Source organism: Ambystoma mexicanum, chromosome 9 (genome assembly GCF_040938575.1).
Source record: "Ambystoma mexicanum isolate Mex_15411 chromosome 9, UKY_AmexF1_1, whole genome shotgun sequence".
Taxonomy (NCBI): Eukaryota; Metazoa; Chordata; class Amphibia; order Caudata; family Ambystomatidae; genus Ambystoma; species Ambystoma mexicanum.
The window spans coordinates 145,209,695-145,233,691 of record NC_090931.1 but is presented as its reverse complement, the minus strand read 5'-3'; the positions used below and the strand labels follow the sequence as shown (position 1 = coordinate 145,233,691).

General features: G+C 42.6%; 1 protein-coding gene across 2 annotated transcripts in view; it reads right to left on the bottom strand.

Annotated features, from left to right (window-relative positions):
- SORL1 (sortilin related receptor 1) overlaps window positions 1–23,997 on the bottom strand; it is a 1,341,481-nt gene that overhangs the window by 82,107 nt on the left and 1,235,377 nt on the right. For both annotated transcript variants that reach the window (XM_069614318.1, XM_069614319.1), the window contains exons 44-45: window positions 23,263–23,437; window positions 15,458–15,564 (exon numbers count right to left, since the gene is read on the bottom strand). In XM_069614318.1, the coding sequence (XP_069470419.1) occupies window positions 15,458–15,564; window positions 23,263–23,437 (282 nt within the window). The remainder of the gene's footprint in view (window positions 1–15,457; window positions 15,565–23,262; window positions 23,438–23,997) is intronic.

Here is a 23,997-nt window from a genome sequence, read left to right as displayed (position 1 = left end):
TCTTATTAGCACATATAGGTTACTGCCTTTCTCTCACCCAACCAGAGTATTCAGAACACAGTCAATCACTACTGGTATTGACAGCATTCCAAGCATTTCCAAGTAGAGAGGGAAATTACAGAAATAGTTTCTTTGCATTCAAGAATCAGCAATTCAATTCCTCTGCAATATTTCCTTTTACAATCCACTCCAATGTAATACACCAAAGTGAAGCTAAAGCATGGAACAATTGTTAAACTTTCATACAAAGGAACAATTAACGTTTACATTACACAATGTCATGCTATAATGCTTCTGGTTCAACCCAATTTACAGTTAAAATGCTTACCCTAGAAGGAAAACGGAATTTAAATAATGAAGCTGCATTTAATATACTAACATGTCCTTGCTTTACTCACTATTACCCTAACATGTTTCAATTCGCCACCAGAATTCCAAAACCTATACTGCTAATAATACAGTGGTAACAGCCTTATCAACCTCAGGAAGCCACATGATCTCCTGTGATAATGACCGTAACCCAATGTACAGCCCTCGGGTGTCATGATCCTGCAATGACGACTCCTAGATCTAGATGGCTAGATTGGGGCAAGGCAGGTAGATCATAAAGGAGGAAAGGTGACTGGTTAGTCACACAGTTAGTCTATCAAAGTTACTTACTGGGCGGTGTAGCTCTCCTACATTCGTATCATTTATAGATTTGCATTGTTATTCAATATTCCCTGAAGTTGAGGAGGGAATACTGTTGGAAAACATTGAGTAAGCATGTCAATCTATAAAAGATCCAATGCTGGGTTAGGCCCCGTCCTCTTTCCCAAATACTACTTGGGAGATTACCCAAGAGCTCTCTAGTGCAGTAGGAAGAATGCATGAATAGCTCTACATAAAAGATTCTCAGAACAGTCTCCTCCAATGTGAGTTTCTGATCTGGAACCAGAATTTTATGAATGACGCATGCAAAAAGCATGTCAAGAAATTATGCTGCTGTTTGCAGGTAGTCACGAAAGGAATGTGCATCTGAAAAGGGGAAAAGGTGGAACATTTACATAGACTAATGCGCATGATGACCAATCAGCATCTGAGCTAAGTAATGCTCCAGGATATTGGCGGTCCACCACTCAATAAGTTATTAGCCTTAAACTCATTTCCCAGCATTCAGACTGCCATAACAGAAAATAAATGTTCTGACAAGTAGAAGTGTTTGGTATGGTGAGCACAGACCTTCAGGATCCTGAGCACTTAGAGAATGTGCAGAATTCTCTCCACCTGAGAAGAGAGATCCGGAAAGAAACCAGGAAGATAAATGTACTGATTAACATGAAACACATAGCCTCTGGTAGGCAGGACAGTACATAGAATAACATTTTCATATTCCGATGGATTGGTGTATCCTACCACAGAATTCTCACTCCAGATTGACTATGGTGCCAGCTGACTTCTGAAACCTTTTCAGCAAACCAGGGTGAGTAGCGTGACTCCATGTCAGCTCCACCCAGCGCAGTTGTACACCCAGACACCAGACAGAATGCTAGGTCAGTATAAATAGAGACACCACTCCCCATGAAATCAATTCCACCTTTATATTCCCATCACTCAGCAGCTGAGGGACCACAGAAAATACTAGGTGTATGAATTATCCTACCAGGGGGGCAGGCTGGGGGATGGTGATGAGGAATCTGTGGGAGGAAGGATGGATTCATCAGAAAGAATATTACCGAAATGTAAGTAGGTTGTTCTTATAATGTATTCCTTCTATCACAGATTCCTCATCTACGATAGGCTCCGCCAACAGTACGGAGGAGAGTGGAGAGCGAGAAACCACCACCTATACCAGGAAACTCTGGAGAGCTGCTCAACCAAAAAAGCATCGTACCCTGAACAGGGAATCCCAGCATTTATGTTTGGCAAATGCTTGCAGCAAGCCAACGTAGCCGCTTGAGAAGTATTCAATGCATGGAATCCCCACCCCCACTCTTTGCACAGCAGAGCAGGCACATCCTTTCCAGGCATATTGTGACATTCAGAGATGCAGAGGATGATCCATCTGGACAGAGTCTTCTAAGTAACAGCCCTGCCAGCACGGGCACCAGTGTATACAACAAAAAAACTGGTAATCTTTTTCTGATGTTCCTCTTCCGAGGGTAGTAGCTGAGGGCACCCACATATTTCAACCAATGCCTTATCTCCTCTATCTTGGAGGGATGAGGCAGAGAGAAAAGCACAGTTAGATGGCTCTTATGAGACAGACAAAATACTGACAACCATGGGAAGGATGCCTCACTCTCAAAGTCACCATCTCCTTGGGAAACACGAAGCAGAGCCCGCTCAAACTTGCAGAAATGCTGGGGACCAGGAAAATCACCTTAAAGGTGAGCAGTCTTAAGAACATGAATACAGAGGCTCTAATAGATCTCCCATTCGAAAAGTCATAAATAAATGACAAATCCCAAGCAGGAACAACAAAACTGGAGTGAGGGGAAACTGGATAAACCAACCCCATAAAATGTGCCTAACAGTGGTGCTGGGGAGGGGGGGCGAGGGGGTGTTCAAAGTCACTACCTATGTTAGGACTCTGAAAGGTCAACCTAGGACTTACAAGGATTTCACAACCCCAGTTAAGCTCAACCACTCTCAAAGTATATTAGGCTAAGTAGAAAGGCTTAACTAAGGAGGAAGGGGGCACTGTTGTGTGGTACAGCAAAAACTTTACAGAAATAGTAAATAATATTGCCACACAGGTGAGTACAAAACTAACTTTATTACAGTACTAAACTTCAAAGGTAAATGTATGTATATCACAGATTGGTAACCCACAATGTGTAACACACTACTTTAGTATGGCAAGCACATATTTAAACAATATGTATAGGCCGATAAGCCTGTAATAAAGATGCAAGTTCAACGCGGTATAACAGAACACACTTTGCTGCGAGAGCAGCACGTAGAAGGGGAGGGCGCTCTTTCTGATATCTGAAATAAAATCCCTAATAAAATGAATCCATAAATACAGGAGCACAGGTAAGTATAATCAAACTTAGTAGTAGAATGAAACGCGGTAAATAGGCCTTAAAAGCTTGCTTTTATTTTAAACATGTTAGCATTTTGTGCGCGGCAAAGGCAGCAGTAGCTGGTTATTTAGTGCAGAGTCTGCAATGTCAGGCGGGCGCTGAGAGAAGTACACAGTGGTTGTTTTTTTTCCCCCCCTGAGGTCACAGATTAGTGCTCACAGGTTTCGCCAACAAATAATACATGATCATTTTATAATTCAAAATCATTTATTAAATATAATTTTCTAATGGAGTCGAAAAGAGCAGTTCCGAATGGTACCGTAGGACATTTTTCCTGGGAAACTGGTTGTCCCCGATATGCAACATTTGTACAGTAGTATGTCCATGGTTCAAGGCTCGGATGGTGGCATGGTGAAAGGCCATTCTCATGAGAATCAGGATGTTATGTTAAAACATTTCTATAGCACCAAAGCCCTAAGGCATCTAGGCACTCCCTCACAAGCAGAAAGAGGACAGTGGGGATGACCGAAGATTAGATGAAGAGTATCGTTTAAGAGCTTTCTAAAAGCCAAGTGATTAGTCTCTTCTCTGAGCACAAGAGGTAGGTTATTCCATGCCTTTGACACGAGCATTGGGAAGGAACGTCCATTTCCCTGTGCTCTTAGTCCTTGCCACATGCTGAGCGGAGGTGGAACAAAGGTTTTTGGTGGGCTGATATAGAATGATCTTGTCCTTTAGGTAGCTGGGAGCTGTCCCATAGACACATTTGTGACACAAGGTCAGTGTTTTGAAGGAAATCCTGGCTGTTATAGGCAGCCAGTGTAGCTCCTTTCTGGCAAGAGAGGTCAGTTCATATCTTTTCATGCCATAAACTACGCGAACGGATGCATTCTTGATTTTTTGCAGTCTGAGAATATCTTCTTTGATAGCGCCCCCCAGCAGGGCGTTACACTAATCCAAGCGTGGCAGAATAACGGCCCTTACTAGTTTGGCTCGGTTATCTTTAGAGATTAGTGGAGCCACCTGTCTCAATACTCACCGGTAATGTTGGGTGTTCTTTTTGGTGGTGTCCACTTGAGCCCCTGCATCCAGGGAGGCCTACAGGTATGCACCCAGGGTCTTTACCTTATCAACCACTTCTATAAGGCTGTCCTCAACCAAGAAGCTGGAGAAGGTAGGAGCTACGGTCTCTCTAGACTTCTTAGACCCATAAAAATCATAAGTTCTGTTTTACCGGCGTTTAGGTATAACCAATTTATAGTCATCCAGATTTATTATCACTCTATAAACCTCATTTAATTGGTATTGATCTTTCTGATGGTCTCCTAATAGCTCCAATGACAACTGGAAGTCGTCGGCATAGTTTGTGAAGAAAAGGCCCAATCTTTCCAATTCTTTACAAAGAGGGACTACATAAATGTTAAAAAGTAGAGGCAACAAATATGCTCCCTGGGGGACGCCACACATAATGGTTTCTACTTCGGAAGACACGTCGCCCCAATGTACCCTGGATCTACCCTCCATAAAGGATCTGACCCAATTTTCCGTTTTGGCAGCGAGTCCGCCGGCATCTAACAGTCTCTTCAATAATATCTCGTGGTCTAGTAGGTCGAAAGCCGCGCTGAGATCTAAAAGTATCAGCAAGCCAGATCTACTTTTCGCCACTAAAGTCAGCATGTGGGTTTGAAAGTCCACCAAAGCACTCTCGGTGCCATGAAAGCGATGAAAGCCTGAATGTCTTTCATATAGCCGACCTGTATTTTCAATGTGGAGTTGAAGGTGGATTGTAGCAACCTTGTCGACCAATTTTAGGAAGAACAAGGTATTAGTAATGGGGCGAAAATTTGTAGCGTCTTTGGGATATAAGCTTGCCTTTTTTAGGAGGGGTGTAACAGCCACTGTTTTAATGGCCTGCGGAACAGCTCTGTATCTGAATGAGGCATTGACGAATCTACATAAAAAAGGTGCAAAAATATCCAAGTGCTCCAGGATTATCTTTGAGGGGATGAGGTCCCCTGGACAACTGGTCGGACTTATAGCTCTCATGATACCTTCAATCTCGGTAACCGAAATCTCTGGAAATTTGAATCCTATGTGAGTAGATTTCAACTCTTCATTTTTAGATAACGTATGATCAGTCGTGTGACTAGATTCAACATTTGCAGAGGTAGGTGGGTCTATACCTAGAGTTTGGTTCTGTAGCTCTCTCCTAATTTTGTCTTGGGCACATAGCAATTTATTAGCAAAGGCCTTTTGTGTTCTAACACAGTCCTCTTGAGTGGGCGTAATAGTGTGGTTTAAGACTTCCAGTTTTTCCCATGACCTAAAGAGACGGAAAAGTTCCTTTGTGTCATTTCCTGCAAATTCAATATTGTTGTTATAATAGGTCTGCTTGGATTCCATAATTATTTCTTTATTATGCTTTTATAGGATGAGGCGACCAAGGCAGTGAATAAAGTTTTGCTGGTCATCTCAAATGTTTTAATGACTTAATGTTGTGCTGTGGGAATTGGGGGTGGATTGTGACGTCACAGTGTACATGAGGGTGGCGTGGTAAGGTGCATGTACCCAATTATTGATTGAAATGTATGTTTTTCTATAGGGGTTCAAAGTGCATAGTCCAATCAATCAGATTTGTGTGGGGGAGATTTTTTCATGTCACACAATCACAAATACTAATTACTTGCATTGTATAAAAGTTATAACTTTAGGGGCCTTTCTTTAACAGCGCATTTGAATGCAGTTCTGTTCCGCAATCTGTTTAAATTTGCTATAACAGCTGCATCTGGGGCTCTGAATAAAACTGCGTTACTGCTTGCACACCGTAAATTCCTTTTTGACTACTTTTGTAATTTTTGTTGTGTTCTATGAGGCGACCCCTGATACAAGCCTTAAACTTAAGGCACTACACCACCCTACACATAACGTTAGAAGTCCATCCATAGATAGCACAGTGTATCTTTATGTTTTATTATTTATTATTCATATTTTGGTTTAACTAAACCTTCAGGGCTCGAAATTAGGATTTGATAAACAGGAGCTAAAAGTAGCTCCTGTGTATCCAACATGCTGGCACTGGGGAACAAGGAGCTGGTGCATAGGGTTACACAAATCTAACCTCCACATGAGATGCAAAAATATTATTTTGTACGCAATTCATGACCGTTTATGTTTTAAATGGCATATAGATGTGACCTAATATGTGTTTATAGATTGTCCCAAAAGCAGTTAAATTCACATAGGTGTGTTTGTTTAGCATTCTTTGGCCTGGGGAGCCAAAAGTAGCACCAGGCAGCTGTTGGTGTCAAGTGAACTAGGATCATCTAGGTTAGAAGCAGGTGCTAAACAGCTCCCCTCAATTTCGAACCCTGAACCTTTATATGTAAAACACATACAAGAGACAGACGAGCTAGTGAAATGGGATCTGTATGCAATAGGCCAGTGTGGGAGTGCAGGGTGGCAAGTTGTTTTGCCTTGACTGCAGGTTATTCAGTGTGTATGTCTTCTGTATGCAAAGTATAGCAGAGCCCTTAACTGTAGACAGTTGACCTAGGGGTTGAGAGACTATAATACACATCCCACCCATGCACTGCAAACAATAGATTACAACTGGGCCCGATGTAAATAATTTGGTCCAGCTGTCAGTCATTGACATAGCAGCCATCTCTGGACCGGAACGCAATGCTCTGCATGATATTTATGATGTTTTACACTAGCCATCTCTGTGAGTAATTGAACAGTCACCTAATTCCATTTACATGCCATGTAATGCTCTTATTATTTACATGCTTGCACAGACTGCGGTCTTCTGACGGCCTTTTCATCTCACAGCGCTTCAAAGCCATAACAATGGCAGTAGGCACTACACAAATATCAAACATAACATGACACAAGATGCCTTTCTCGACAGAAGCAAGCAAAGAGACGGTCTCCAACGGATTGTGGAAACTCAGCAGTGGTCTCTGAAGAAGTGAACATACATGTTCATTTCCCCTGTGTTCTCCATAGGGTTACATGGGAAGTGAACATACATGTTCATTTCCCCTGTGTTCTCCATAGGGTTACATGGGCGTTGTCCTGTCTGTAAATCACTCTTTCCGGACTTAAGTCGGTGGAGGCCTAGACACAGATCCCTTTCTAGGCCAATCCTTGTGACTAGGATTGAGTGAGTTTACATACCTGAACTTTACATACCTTTTTGACTTTTGAATCATAATCACTGCATCGTCCAATCTATTAATAAATCTACATTTATTTATTTATTTGGATTTGTAAAGCGCACTACAGCCCATTAAGCATCGAGGCGCAGTTGCAGGAAGATGTCTTAGTTACAGGAATATGCGGGTGTGCTCGTGGGTTACAAGGAGCATGACCTACGCAAAACGAGAAGAATGAAGGTACATAGAGAAATGACAACAGATTACATTACAAGGGTGATGTGTTACATAAGCAAGCAGGGTGCAAACGCCCTGGTGGCCATTTTATACAAACAACCATGTTGTGATGGCTTTTCTGAAGGCTGTGTGAGAATCAATGCATCTTAGGTGAGTTGGTAGTGAGTTCCATTGAGAAGCGCCGATAAAAGGAAAGCTCAAACCTCCTGCGCGTGACCTCAGTGTTTTGGGGACAATGACCATGTTGGAGTAGGCAGATCTTGTATTTGCGCAAGATATCCCACAAAAGCGCACACACACCCAGGTGCACCAGTGAGCCTCTGACCTTTATAAGAAAGTGTCTGATTCTACATCCTCAAAATAAAGGATTTTCATGACAGACCACCCCAGACAAAGATGAGACACCTCAGATCTTTTTGAAGCCATATTTTATTGAAAAGTAAACAAGGGACTATATTTCTTCTTCTTCGACACACCAACAGTGCAACCCCTTCTTCCGGCGGTCTTGGTATGCTGGCCTTGCACACGCAGGCCCCAGAAGTGACAAAGCCCTCGGTGAGCAAGAATCATGTTCAGGCGCTCCAAATCTTCATAGAGCTTGTTATCAAGCCTGTTAGGCAGGGCCTGGCTGTATTTGCCATCCTTTATGTCATTCCTGTTGAAGATCCAGTCAGGGATCTTGTATTGAGGAGGATTCTGCATGATAGTAATTACACGCACCACCTCATCCTCGGTCAGCTCTCCAGCCCTCTTGCTCAAGTCGATGTCAGCCTTCTTCAGCACGACATGGGCGTAACGCCGAACAACACCCGCTGTGATAGCAAACGCAATCTTCCTGCGCCCATCAATGTTGGTGTTGAGGACACGCAGAATGTGCTGGAACGTCTTGGGAATTACATGGCTGTTGCTTCTGTCTGCTTCCCCCGGAAAGAGAAAAAGTATGCAAACATGATAAGTATATCTTTGGAAAGGATGACTTTATGGCAAAAGGCCGCAAACCATCTTAAGTTTGGGCTCATTAAGTGTTAGGGAATGTGTTCTGTGGTTATTCTAAACTGTCTTTACTGAATTTTCTTCATCTGACTATGTTACTCTGTTTTACCGTTTGTTAAATCATAGGATTTCTTTCTTCTCCTAAGGGTGAATCTGTATATCCGTCTTATGGTAACTGTGTGACAATATTTGCCAATAGGTTTTACTTGCTTAGTGTGTATTATTAAGGCCTAATAAATCATTGGATAGTTTTGTACTTGCTTATCTAACTTGAATTACTGGTGTTCTGTGTGGACTCATTTTAGCCCTAGACCAGTCTCCTCACAGACCTCCAGAGACTAGAGCCTGCCACTCTGCAATGTTTTCCTGTTCACCATAATAGGTTGGCCTCCCCAAATCCACTCAAGGGTCGATTTTGAAAATTCAAATAAACTCCTCCCCACATCAGCTAGGCTGATCTCTCTTGTTTGGGACAAATCCTGAGCTGTTTTAACGCTGCATCCCGTAGTTTATTGCTAAGGTTTTCAGCTTGGCTGCGGCAGGAGTTCAGAGTGCTGAGAGTTTATCACTTTGTTAGACCTTCAGTTTAGGATGTCTAACGGGGCCAACAGCCTTGGTCTCTGCCCTGGGACTGTTTGATTCCATGCCGCTACCTTCTTTTGTTCACCCTGCTGCAGCAAGCCGTTTATACAGGTTCCCAAGTCTTCCTTGAGTATCCTCTGCCAGAATTTTCACTCATGGCTTGAAGGTAGATGTCCAAATAAGAGCCTTTTGTTCATCCGCTCTGCTTCTGCGAACAACGCCCTGGGAACTGGATCCTGAATACCGAACCAGGGGAAAAGCGATGTTCACTTAGCAGGTAGTTTTGGGTTCAAATGGAGCAGTTTCCACAGAAACAACTTACATAAGTATCTACTTTTGTCTCCGGGAAGGATGATTATTCATGATACTTAATCATGGTTGTGCCCCTGGTCTGTGGTAGAAATTCCTGGGAAGCAAGTCTTAACCATGATCCCCATAGACTTTCATTCAGGTGGAGGGAGGCATGACAGTTGGCAGTGGCGGAGAACAGGAGGCGAGCAGATCCTGTTCTGCAACAACTTCTTCTGGGGCCCATCATCCTACCTTTGGAACTTCCTTGGGGTCTCCTCTGGCCTTCCCAGGGGTTGTTCATAGCAGCATCCACACATATGGGGTAGATCTGTACTTTCCCCCTTCAGTGTGGCTGGGACTTTAACTTTTCCCATTATATCCTTATCCTATGGAACATTGAACAGACACTGGGGTACTTGCCTGCCATTGGACATTTCTAATGGATTTCCTAGTAGTTAAGTGAGCTCTAGACTAAGATCCACCATTTCAGTGCTTAGCTGAGATTTTCTATCCATTTTTAAAGAAGTTATCCCATTAATTTCTGCAATGGTAAATGTACTAGCAACACGAACTGCAACTTGTAACAATGTGTGTATTGCATCAGGACAGTGCCTTATTGAAATGTTTAATGAGTCTTGGAAGCTTTTGCTAATGTGCACTAGGATTCTACCTTTTTTGTGGCTGTAATTATTTTTCTGGCCAACTGGGCATTATTATGTAATAAGGACCTAGGCGTTCTAACTGTATGGGGAATTGTGTTTTAGGCATTTGAAAAAGTAATTCTATTTTTTCTCTGGGTAACATTGTGTTTATGTTTATTACTCAAACTCTGCAATGTGTGCTCAGTGCCGACTAGCAGATCTAGGCCTTACACATGTACTGTGGTTGAGGTGTGCCTTTAGGACACTGCACATAGTTATGCAGTGCCATTATCCAACCAATCTTTAAGAAGGGTCAGAGTGCTATGCCTGGCTCGTATAGACCAATCTCCCTTCTAGATTCTACTTTTAAAATCTTTGGGAAAGCTGCATTAGCAAGGCTGGAAGACTGGGCATTCCAAAATAACACCCTGTCCCCAATTCAGCTGAGGTTCAGATCCGATTTGGGCACATCAGATCAATCTCTAAACTTAGTTCTTATAGTGGCCCATTCTTTGTGTATTAATGAGAAGCCAATTTTTCTGGCTTTCATGGACCAGAGTACGGCCTTCGATAAAGTTAATCAGGCAAAGTTGTGGCGGGTGCTTAGGTCCATGAACTGCCCATCAGGAATAATTAACCAGCTAATTAGGCTCCACCAATCAACCCAAGTTTGTGTGTGTACTGGATTGAACAGGCTTTGCACAGATTTTAGTTTTGAGAGAAGGTTGGTGTGCGCCAGGGCCGTGTCTTGGCGCCCCTACTCTTCTGCTTGCATATAAATGGTTTCTATGAGTGCCTGCTACTTCCAACCCTGATGTTCCGAGGATGGGTAATAGAGTACTGCCTCTACTGGCGTACACGGATGACAGTCTTGAACGCGCATACGCCATGTGCGTTGAAGAAATTCACTCATGACTATACTGTCTTCTTGGATGACTTGGATCTCCGGCTAATGCCCAGAAATCAGCCGTCATGGTTTGTGTTAGGGAGTTTTACTAAAGTCCACCTGTGTAAGGTCTGTAGAAGACTCACTCTTTGATATACCGGGCTCCGATTCTTAGGTTTGGCCTAAACTACCCAATAGGTTTGGTAGATATGGTCGAGCAACCAGGCTTAGTGTAGGAGGGCTGTAGTGGAGTACAATGACCATTGAGCACACTTATAGTCAAGAAAACACAGACTGTAGTTATACAAAATAAGGTTATTATATACACTAGGGCAATGTTAAACTCAAAATGCAATTCAGCTAATTATGGAAAGTTTCACACATATATCTGTTAGGCAGAATTATATGCAGTACATATAGGGAGTTGCTAGGTCTGGAAAAGGCCTGGGGCTACGCTGGTGTCGGAACTGTTGGGACTGGGGGCTAGCTAGTCTTTTGGCTGTAGCTCCTGTGATTCTATCCAGGGCTACAACCAAAAGATCAGGGGCTACAGCCCCCTTACCCCCCCCTAGCAACGCCCCTGAGTACATATATACTTTGGGAACACTACACACAATTAAGACTACAAGTGACAGTACAATTTCACCTTTGGTACACGCCTGTACTACACAGTTATAGTAGTAGCAGTAACAGAGCAGCCAGACTTATCTCAAGAGTAAGTGAGCAGTACAAGGAGTTACACAAAGGGACAGCAATTACTATGGTTCAGGCAAACACATTCAAAGTTTCTAAGTAAAAGAATATATATTTATTTACTCAACTGTTGTATAACATTTCACTTTTCTAAGCAAGTCAAAAATCAATCAATCAAATACACCACACCACTTCCCTTCCCTTAAATTCCAGACAAGTTAAGCTCACAAATGAAGTGGGAGCAAAATGGCACTCCAGCAATTTAAAAGTGCGGGAAAGACAGTCATTATGAATTAGGCAGATCCAACAGATAAGTAATCAGGGCAGTAGAACAAGATGGACTACAAGGTTAAAAACAGATAGAAAAATCTTAGGGCCAAAGTCAATGGTTCAAAAGTCTTTTGCTCAAAATAATAGGGTTCAGTGTAGTTTACGGTATAGTTCGTGGCACAGATTTCGGGCGAGGTTGGTTGGTAGAAAAGTTAGTTCAAAGAGAAGAGAAGGACACACAGCAAAACACATCTAAGAGTGGGGAAAAAGGCTCATACTCTTACCAGGTGAAAAAAAATAAATCCTGGAAATCCAGCAAAGCTGCTGGGGGACTCTTTAGGTAAGGGAAATCAGCCATTTATGAGATTCCTCCCTAACAATATTCAGTAGGACATTTACTGTAGCAATACTCTGTTCAATAGTGAAACTTCAGATGAGAAACAGGTAAGTAGCAAGAGTAACTTTTAGGTTAGCAAATCATTCATCAACCAACATTTACTAAATAGCAATACTGGTAAGTTAGATAACTTTGTGTAGGCCTAAATCTTAGAAGTGCAGCCGTATCTGTGGAATGAGTGTGTCAAATGTCAGATGGGGACACTGGGGAACCAGTGGCCCGTGCGTGGCAGAACAAAGTAAGGCAGACACTGTCAAAGTTGTCAAATTCACAGATGATGCTTTTCATAACAAATAAGTAACGAGATTGGATTCAAAGGGTTCAGGGGGACTGGGTAGCCACTTGAAGGATTTCAGCCTAAAAGACAGATGTGCTAAGGCCTCGTAGAACACGGTTGGGTCTTCCACCCCAACATGACTCTACAAGCTCAGGAGGAGTGAACAGAAACACAACAACTTCCTCCCCCAACTTGTCCTGGACATATAACTTAGATTGAGGTGCGCGCTTGACCACTTTAGCACTTACAGTGCACATATTATACTTCTGGCTAAATATGTTATTCCAAAGACTGACCCACTGCATAATGATGGCCACTACACTCCTTTCTACTAGCGCTGTAGAATACTGCAACAGGATCCCTCCTCCTGAGTCTGAACCATTCACACCCAGCCTGCCAAATATGGCAGCAAATAACCCTAGTAATACACAACCTAAATCTATCCATGCTACAGTTCCAGGAGCCTATGCTACCGCCCATGCACGATCAACGCCAGAAACTCTAAACTCTGTGCAAGACTCTCCAAACTGAATGAACCACTCACTAGACTCCTACCTCCGATAAACAAAAAAACGAATTACCACGCCAGCATGAAGTTTAATTATACTAACCAACATATGTCTTTCTCCGCGCCTGTGCCAATGCTAGTCAGATTACGACCCACATTACCAAGCTAACTGACTGTAACCTACCTACGCCTTGCAGGGATATAGCCAAAACGCAAGCACATTCCCTTAAAGGAGCACTCCTAAATGCAAGAGCTCTCGTTGCCCACGCGAGGGATATCGCTGACCTAATAACAGAAGGAAACCTGGACTTCCCTGACATAACGGAGTCCTGGATATATAACACCGCAGGACCCTCACTCATGTTAGCCATCCCTGACGGCTACACAATATCTAGGCAAAATAGAGATGGAATACGAGGCAGAGGAATCGCCATTATTTCCAGAGCAAGCCTATCACTGAGACTAGCCCCCCCACAAACCTTGCAATCATGTGAAATCCTCACTGCCAAAATTCCCCTAAATAACTCCCAGTCACTCACCATCCATCTACTTTACAGACCCCCTGGCCCCGTTGGGACATTTGAGGAGGATATGCACACCATACTAGGCAACAACCTCAAAACGACCACCCAACTAGTACTACTAGGCGACTTTAATCTAGGCTTTAATGATCCAGCTGACAAGCATGCCTCTGAAATAGCAAATATTCTGACTGCATTAGGAGTATCACAAAAAGTTAACAAATCTACCCACATCAAAGGAAGAACTCTAGACTGGGTAGCTGATCATAATTGTATGGCTACCATTACCGCCATCATGCCACAACTATGGACAGACCATTCACTCGTGTTCTTTACACTATCCAGCACTAGACCTCCTTCCACGGTCCCACAAACAGCACCACCCTGCTTAACTAGAAACAAAAAGAATATCACAGTGGACAAAGTGATCCCGGCTATTCTCCCAACCTTAAACTCTTTATCTGACAACCTAGACCCCAGTACTCTGGTCCATGAATACAATAAAATCATGCTTACTACACTGGATAATATTGCCCCACTTAAATTGAGAGCAAGTAAACCAAAATCCCATTTAAACAAATGGTTCACTCCACAATTAAAAGACCTACGTATCTTGAAAAGGAAGTGTGAAACCGCCTGGAGACTTTGCCCCTCCACTGAGAACAAAGGCAAACTAACCACTATCTCTATGCACTACAAAAATGAAATTTGCCTGGCAAAACGAAATTCATATAACAAACGTATTGCTAACTCCAACTCAAGTATGAAAGAACTGTTCACTATACTGAAAGAACTAGAATCACCAATTCCTATGCCCGATATATGTAACAAAAACAAGACTTGGTGCTCAGATATTCAATATGCACTAGCCAACAAAATAAACACACTCCAAAACAAAATTTTAAAAAAAGATACGCTAAACTTGCAGCATCCCTTGAACATCCATCCGCCCAGTGATATACGTATTGCCCAGACCACCAGATTCCGCTTTACCAAAACCACCACCCTAGAGGTAAAGAAAACTATTATCCAACTGCAAAGGCGACATCTGCCCAGCTCAGATCATAAAAGACGCTGCTAGAGATTTGTCACCATTTATTTCCAAATTGATCAATGCCTCCTTCGCCTCTGGCAACATCCCTGCCAACTTAAAACAAACTCTAGATCCACTTATTCCAACTAATTACCGCCATATCACTATTGCTATATACACACATGGTTTATAGTCATAATGTCGAAAAAAAATGTCGACAACAATAATGTCGACATCCTATACATATAATGTAGTCATTTTTTAGAAAAAAAAAATGTCGACAAAAAAATGTCAATTAGAACTATCAACACCTCACCCAACACCCCCTGCCACCCCCCTACCACCCCCCCACACCACCCTCTCACCCCCCATACTCAACACATTCTAATTATATATTTATTTATGTATATATTCAATAAATAAACAAAAAGAGTATCATTTACTATGGGGGGGGTCCCCCCCAACCCCCCTCACCCAACACCCCCCTGCAACCCCCCACCACACTCTCACCCCTCATACTCAACACATAGTAATTATATATTTATTTATTTATTCAATAATTAAATAAATAAAAAGAGTATCATTTACTATGGGGGTGTCCCCCCCAACCCCCCTCACCCAACACCCCCTTGCCACCCCCCAAACCCCCCACCACCCTCTCACCCCTCATACTCAACACATTTTAGTTATATATTTATTTATCTATTTATACAATAGAAAATTTCGAAAAAATGTCGACGTTGTTTGTCGACATTTTTTTCGACATTTATTTTTCGAAATTTTGACTGTCGACATTTTTACTGTCGACATTATGACTGCCCACCTACACACACAGGTGATAGAATTATTACTAACATAAGGCATACACTCATCCCTTTGTTAAAAATCAGTGGCTATACTTCATTAATTAGCATTAAAAAACAGAAATATTATGTAAAGCACAAAAGATCAGAAGTTACCTACCCGACTTTCATTGAAACTCTTTTCCTTCAAAGCTAAACTCTTCCAGAAAAGGAGGATGTGATTATTTTCACTTATGACTTTTAAAGCATCAGGTGCAGCTAATGGAACTAAAAGGGGCGAAAAAACATCTGCTGTGAGATTTTATCATAGATAATTTGACAATTAATATTTCTATACAAACACACACACCATCCTGCACTTATGTGTATTTATAATCCCCTCCCAGCACTTGATGAATTAAAATGTTGTGTACATTCAGCAAAAAAGGGATTTTGACATTAAACAAGCAGCAGGTATAACCTTGCTGCTAATCTTCACATCTGTGGTGGCATTTATATACGGGCTGAAGCATGCATAGAGGACGGCCATAAGGAATGAGGGACTAAACCTCTGGGCAAAGAATACTGGCATTTAGCAGTCTATGTCAAAATATTTATTTCTCAAATATAGATATTTAAAAACTGGACAAAGTTTCAGTTCTTATCCATTTTCTTTTTAATTCACAGTATTTTGAATATCTAATTTCTTTTAAAGTCTGTGCTTCCTTATTACTTGAAATTTGTCTCTTTGGAGGAGTCACACATATCCAGGGCTACAGAGATGCTTTGCATCTAGATGGCATTGTGCAAGTTCCTGGCGCCTAAGGGAAGTTGCAACTTGTAGTAAGAGATGGCTAAGGGGGCATAGCGCCCCAATCCAGTCTCTCCACGCCTTATTTAATTGTCAGACATGTCCTTAACACTTTAGCATAAAATGGCTCCCTGATCCATCTGGGTCTGTGCCAAGGTAGGGCAAATGAAGATGTTTGCAGAGACTGGCCTCCAAAGGCAAGTCCTTGCACATGCATTTATTTTACATTACCTCCTTGATCCAGGAGCTACAAGGGCAAAAAAGGAACGGAAAAGAAAAAAAGCAATCACCTAACCAATATGCTTTTTTATTGGGCAAATCAATAGTAGTCCCCCGAAAGCACTGAACCTTCACTCGTGCCTGGCTTGCGATAGGTCAGACTAGGCACCGTAGACAGCACTTTTTCTGTGAATTTGCATGTGCTTTTCATTGGCAGACCCCAAGGCAGGGCACCTCTGCCTGCATGTGGTGCGATTCACAAAAGTAAAACTTCACTTGCAAATGTATTTTGCACCTCATCTTAGATAGTTCATCCAGAGCCTGCTGCACCTCTGGCGCATTTCCAACCAGCAGAGGGTGTGTCACGGCTCCATGCCATTTGTTTTTGGAATCCTTGGCCCAGGAAGTGATCCCGCCCTCCCGGCATATATGGGATGACACACCAACTTAAATCAATTTCACCCTTTTCACCTCTGTGCTCAGTAGCTGAGGGAACATGGATCACGAGTGGAAAGTAGTGAGCTATTCTTGGTTGTAATACTCTGGTGCGTGTTGCGGGTGGGTGGGGGAGGGGGGGAGGAGTTGACCGATTCTCCTTCCATGTATTCTTCAATCAGACAAAATAAAGAAGTTAAGTACAATTTTCTTCCAATGGATTGCATCTCCTCAAAATGACTCCTCTTAGATTAAAGCAATGCCAATTCATAGGTGGTGAGAAGACAGTGAACATGAAATAACTTTTCCTACCCCAGGAAACCTTAAACCTTGCAAGACCGCTTGGCCAAAGCACACATTCAGACCAGTTGAAGAATGCAAGCAATAGTGCTGGACAAAAGTATGTAAGACAAACAAAGCTGCCACCTAGCAGATGTCTAAAGCCGCCAATCCAATCGGCAGTGACAAAGAGGCTGCAAGCCCTCTAGTTAAGTGTGCACTAGAACCTCCAGGACCAGTTTGCTTGTCAACAGGTAACATTGAGAGAAGCATAGAATGATCCCCCTAGAAAGTGTTTCAAAACTTCTGATCCCATTCTAGCTCCTCCAAAGGAAAAACAAACTAGTTATCTTTCCTTATTATGAACATATAAAAATGGAAGGCCCTTCTGGGGTCAAGACAGTGAAACATCTCAGATTTGGAAGTTTGTGGCAGAGGTTAGTAAACCAGCAAACTGATCTTTTGAGCTAAATGGAAACCCAAAACCACTTTAGGAAGAAAATGTGATCTAACTCCAAGGATCACTTTCTTTGCAAAACAGTAGACAGGGTGGTTTGCATTATAACGCTTGTACACCCACTCACCTTCCAGGCATTAGTGATGGCTGCCAAGAAGACTACCTACACTGGGAGCAATACATATGTAAAAACCCAAACTGAGCAGCCATTAGAAAAGTGAAAAACAATATTTAATCCCATGCAGTAACTACAAACTGGCATGGAGGAAACATGTCCGCAAGTCCTCTCACAAACTGCAAAGTTGTTGGAATAGATAAATAGGAATCCTGATCAAGTGTTTAAGTCTGGAGATACTACAGCGAAGTAAGGTTTCACTGTTACCTTGTAGTCCCTTTCTGGTCTGTCAAAGGAGGAACTCCAGCACTGAGAATATGGGACAAGCCAAAGGGTCCACTTCTTTGTCTTAGCAACTTTCTGAAAACATACACCAAATACAGGTGTAGATGGATTTGGCGGCACACCTCCTGGCAGATAGGAGCACATCAAGGATGTCATCAGACTGATCCCACTCCCTGTACCTCATCCTCTCAGTAACCAGGAATGGAGGTAGATCGAGTCTTGAGGCTCCATTGGAACACTCTCCCCTTTGACCTGAAAAGCATTTCCTTCTTTGTTGGCAGCTGCTGAGGACGAAAGACTAAGTCAAGAAGGGCTGGGCACCACTGGACCCAGTTTTAGGCAACTAAAATGATGAACCCGAACCTTTTTTTCAACCACCTGAATAGTGTAGAGTTGATCGGGATCAGTGGAAACTCGCAGCACTCATAGCAGGTCGAACTTACAGTCCAGCACTAATGCATCCTCTAATGACCGTCTTGGGGGAAATTCCATTGAGCCAAACCTCTCAAACATAAAATGGCACTCAAAGCAGAGAGGTCCAGCTGAGGGGTTCCCCAAGGTCCAGGATCTTGTCCAATACATCCTGGCATAGCACCCAAGCATTGGAGACTGACCCTTGCCTGCTCAGGGCTTCAACGGCCACATACTCTGGCCCAGGAAAATGAGCTGCTGACAGAGAGGATGTTATTCAGGACCAAGAAATACAAGTGCAATGCCTGTACGAGGGAAGTGGGGGGTCACCCTACACCACTATGGCAGTGCATGGCCACCACGTTGCTCATTAGGATCAGGATCGTATTCCCACTGATGGAAGGGAGGAAGCTGACCAGGGATATTCAGATTGCTGAGCTAAGCAGATTTCAGGGGATTCTCACCTCTGCCAGAAACCAAAGCCCACTCTCCATTAAATAACCATGTGAGCCAATCAGCTCTTCGGAGAGGGGCATCCATGACCGTTACCACCAGTGGTCATGGTTGCAAAACGGCTTCCCTTTGAAGAGGACTCTTTGGACCAATTACAGGAAGTACCATACCCTGTTGGAGACCTGAAGGAGGTTGGTCATGTTGCCAAAGAACTGGGACAACGCACAAAAAGACAACTCTGGAGAAACCTCATTTGCTCATTTGTGGTTGTGCATCTGGAACTAGGAAAATACAGAATGCCAGGAGGCCAAGGAGAAGGGAGGCTTAAGCCAGAACAAGAGATTGGTTTTGGAAAATGTTGAACATTTGCTGAATGTTTGACACACTGTCCCCCAGTGAAAGGCTAAGCCTTAGCGAGTGTCAAGTACCGAACCAATGAACTAAAAGTACTGTGCAGGCACTGTTTTGTATTTCTTTAAATGAAGGGTGAAGTCCTGGGTGTGCAGAAGGATGCAGCTATGGCAATATATGCTTTTATAAAAGCACTGAAGATCTGGCTGTAATGAGTTTGTTGTGCAGATAGGTTAATCCTCACCTTCCAGAGATGGGCCACTACCATAGTCAACAGGTTGAAGACCCTTGGTGTCGAAGTCAGACCAAACAGAAGGACTTTGATCTGGTAGTTTGAGTTCATTACAATGAACCTCCGTTATCTCTCCTGTGACAAGGGTGAATAGGAACATTTAATTAAATGCAATGGTGGTCCAAGGACAGTAGCAAGTCATGGGATCATTAGGGTCTAAATGATCTGAGCTAAGGTGACCGCGCTGAACCAGTCCTTGCTATTTTGTTCAGCAGCTAGAGATCTAGGATAGGTGCTAGGCCTCCATCCTTTCTCAGAACCACAAGGTAATGGGAACACCACGCCATGCTTTGAACACTTTCGAGGGCCATTTATTTGTAACATAGAAGTGATGTCATGCAATAGCAAGGGCTCAGGAGTCAGAGCAGCAAGGAGTAGTTGAGTCGTGTGACTTATGCAGGCATGGGAGACAATAGCCCTGTGAAACCACTTTTTTTCAAGGTTTTGTCTAACACACTGGTAGGGAGAAAGTTCAAATAGATTGTTTTATGTTTTTTGTACCACTAGAATTTTCTTTGATGATGGAACATTAGAACCTTAAAACATTTAATCAGTTCAAGGTTATGAGAACTTTATTCCTGTTGAGTGACGACACTGCTCTGGCAGGTACCGCTTATTTGTGTCAAAATTGGATAAATAATTGGGAGAGATATTGCAACTAGTTATACAATTGTTGCTAACTTCTTGAGTGATTTTTTCATAGGATGAATCTGGTGGCGACAACGACCATTAATTTACATCTAAGGCAATTTATTGCTTTATGATTAATAACAACTCAGAATGTTAATTGAGAAGGTTAGGCATTTCAAGTCTGTTCTAACTTCATGAAAAACATGGGATTTTTGATGTTCTCAAGGGGATTGCTAATTGTATTTATTGTAATTGAACATTTGTTTGTAGGAACCTAGGGAAGTATTCCCCTAAAGAAGGGTTAAAGCAATTACCCGTAACAAGCTGAGAAGCTTTTGTTACCTTCCAATTGACCCGGATGACATTAACTCATATGAACCATTAACTCTAGAAGCGAGAGAGTGATTGTATGGTCTTATTTTAATTTATTCATGTATATATGTTTTTGGAAATAGGGTGGATTTTATTGTAAAATATATCTATATTTGAAATCATTTGAAATTAAAGATCATGAATATATCATTAAAAATAGTATATGGCAAATTTTTAAAAAACACATTTTTCTTTGGTAATTTTGTAAGACCGAAGGTTTGTTCCTATTTGAGTGTGCAGGATTTCCCTGTTATGAAAGAGGTTTTGGGGATGTGGTTCCTAAAGCAGGGGGAGCCTGGCTCCTATTCCTCCTCCTCCTCCTCCTCCTCCTCCTCCTCCTCCTCCTCCTCCTCCTCGTCTGTGCTTCCCTTCCTCTGTGTGCAAAGCAACATAGAAGCAAAAACATGGTATCCAGCCCCAAAGAAGCCTAAGAATATGAAGCAACACCTTAAGTTTGCTGAACTGCAAAGGCCATAATGACTTGGCTGTCCACTGTGATTCCTTGAATTTCTCTGCCTCTACTGCAAAGAGGTTGTTGCCATCAAAGAACAAATTACTTACCTCTCTGTAATGTTCTCATCTAGGATATCCTATCCACAGTGCATATATTGTTTGAAATTTTTCCATCAACAGGGAGGCACAGAGCGGCTCCACCCAATGCGTCTACATGCCAGACAGGGCATGGGGGGGCAGTATTTATTGAGACGCCATGCCCAGTGAACTCAGTTCTACCCTTTTTCCCCAGCACTCTGATGCTGGGGGGCTGCGGAACCACCAAGATCGACAGGTAGGGAGGTTGATGAGGAATTTGTGAGAGGAACAGCATCAGAAGGAACATTAACCAAAGGCAAGGAATTTGTTTTCCAAATAGATTCCTTCCTCTGACGGATTCTTCATCTATGATAGACTGTCATAGCAATACGTAGTTCTGGAGGAGGGAAGAGAGCAAGGAGACCACCTAGACCTGAAAAATCTTGAGGACTACCCTACAAAAACAGGCATCCTGATCTGAAAGCCTTAATGCACAGCAATTGTGTGTAGAAATGCCCATGTTGTCGCCTGGCAGATGTCCAGGATAGGGACAGGGCAGAGGTGGCAGCAACTCCTCTGGTAGAATGAGCCGAGATCCTCAGGCACATCCTTAGCAGCTACATCACAGCATTCTGAAAAGAAGAGAATGATCCACTTTGACAGTGTCGGTTTGGTCACAGCCCTGTCAGCATGTGTACCAGCGTAACCAATGAAAAGCTGTTAATCCCTTCTGGTCTCCAGATGAAGCCGATAGAATCATTCCTCTACCTTAGAATGATGAGGCAGAGGAAAACATACAGCAAGATGAATCTTTTGAAAGAAAGGAAAATAAGCGACCACCTTGGGGAGGAAGCATGGCCTCACTCAACGCTGGCTCTTTGGAGAAACCCATGCAGGGAGGTTAGAATGTTAAGTCCTGCAGCTCACTTAACCGCTTAGCATAAGTGATGGCGAAAGGGAAAATCACTAAGGGTGGGTTGTCTGAAGGAACAACATAGGGGCTCATACGGAGCACCATAGGAAATGTTAACAATAAATTCAAGTCTCATGCCGGCAACAATAAACTGGCCCGGTTGCAAGTGATTAGAAGAGATGTGCTGCGCCACCTGGCAGCAGGAAAAATTCAGAAGAGCTACTGTGGCAGCAGAGATATCCTAGACGAGGAGCGACTACCTTCAGCATCAGAAGAGAGGATTCGCTGGTTCCTCTGCCTCTTCAACAGCCTCATCCCATCTACCGCAATGGTGTGTCTGGCTGGAGTAACACCTGGGGAATTCAGAGGTAGGGCCAGAACCACCTATATGCAGAGAAGTGAAAACATTTGCTGACCTTTCCCAGAGTGCCTTAAGGTGCATGGCTAGCCAAGAGTTACGTTTGTTGTCTTGGTCGGCCCTGAAATACAAAATATCTAGTGGGATTACAACACAGACACGTTGCTCTCCTATGCCTACAAGATTTAAACTCCAAAGGACCTGCGAGATACAAGTATGGTGCACTACAGAATTCCTCACAGGAGAAAGGCACACACCTGAAAAGTAGCATGCGGGGGGGGTGGAAACAAAATGGAGCAGAGGTAAGGGTGTCATTTCCGATTTATAGTGCTCGTGGCATCACGTGCATCAGTATAGAGTCCAGGATCCAGATGATCAGTGCTACGGACGCTCTGCTAGTGGAAAGGTTTTGGCGGTGCAGCTGGCACTGGATGAAATATAAAAGATGAAGGAATCTGCATAACAATGTAATCCATTAGAATTATTGCTTTATGTTGCCCAACAAGTTTTGTGACACAGGATTTTGACTGGCCACCCCCTGAATCAGGAACATTTTAGTCTCCGCACTAGCGAGTATGTGTGCATTTATTAAATGTTTTCCATGTTATATATGAAAGTAAAGCTACATTGACAGACAGGAAAGAGAAAACTGGACATTGTAAACAAATATTGAAAATACAATTCAGTTATTCAGAGTTGCAAACTGCATTTTAAATGCCAAAGACGTCTCAATTATGAATCACAATTGCTCTAGTCAATGTATTATTCCTAAATCAAACTTTTTAGCTAAAAATATACATTTTAATTTCAAACAAAGATCCACTGTACCTCCACAGTCAAATTTTACTTTAAATGTAATGTTTTGCAAACCCTGATATCTTGAAAACCTTTCCACTTTACAAATTGAAGAACAAGATTATCTTCTAGAGTATGTGCATCTGTCTCCAAAATTACACAAACATCGCTAGCCCTAGTATAAAAGACTGCTCGGTCTCTGGACATCACAATGTTTGCCCATTCACCATTGCTGAAAACAGAAAATGATGGTTTCGAAAATACTGTTAACAGTCTCACCAGTTGAGAGTTTGATGGTCGACTCCTTGCTCATATTTTTTAGCTGGACAGTTACACTGTACTTTCCACCAGGTTCAAGTTTGCCAAGAGTGTATTCCACTGTACCGTTCTTCGAAATCACTTTATAATTTCTTTCCATCTTTCTTACCAAATCTTTTAGTGTAAGAATGTAGACCTTCAATAAAAGTAAATAAGCATATATGTGAAAATAAGTTTAAAGTAAAATGATTTCAATTAAAAGACACATTTGCACCAAACATTATTTCAAAATGTGTTGATGAATAAGGACAGGTTTACAAGTAGGCCATGAAATCTCAACAGTAACAGCCGAAGGATCAGGCCACTCAGAAACAAGGTCTGACATGTCAAGGGTTTTACTGAACTACACAGGTGCCAACTGATTTGGGAGAACTGTGATCACCTGGTGGGGCATTCAAAAACACAAATAAGTACGCTGTCCATCACACTCTCTCAATCTCCACCAACTGGCAGGGAAATGTCACTGGGATGAGAGTGCCCCTTTCCTTTGCTTGAGCATTTGGATGCTTGGCTTTTGATGAAGTTGTCAGAGTGTTACCATTTATCAGGGGTTGAAGCAGACCACGATCTTTGGCGACCTGGGTTACCTGGATCGCTACCTGCTGTCATTGTTAGCTGGATTATTCCCAAGATCATGCTGATCCTGGGCTGTTGGACGGAACACTCTTAAAGCTGGTTGCAGACACCAACAGCCTC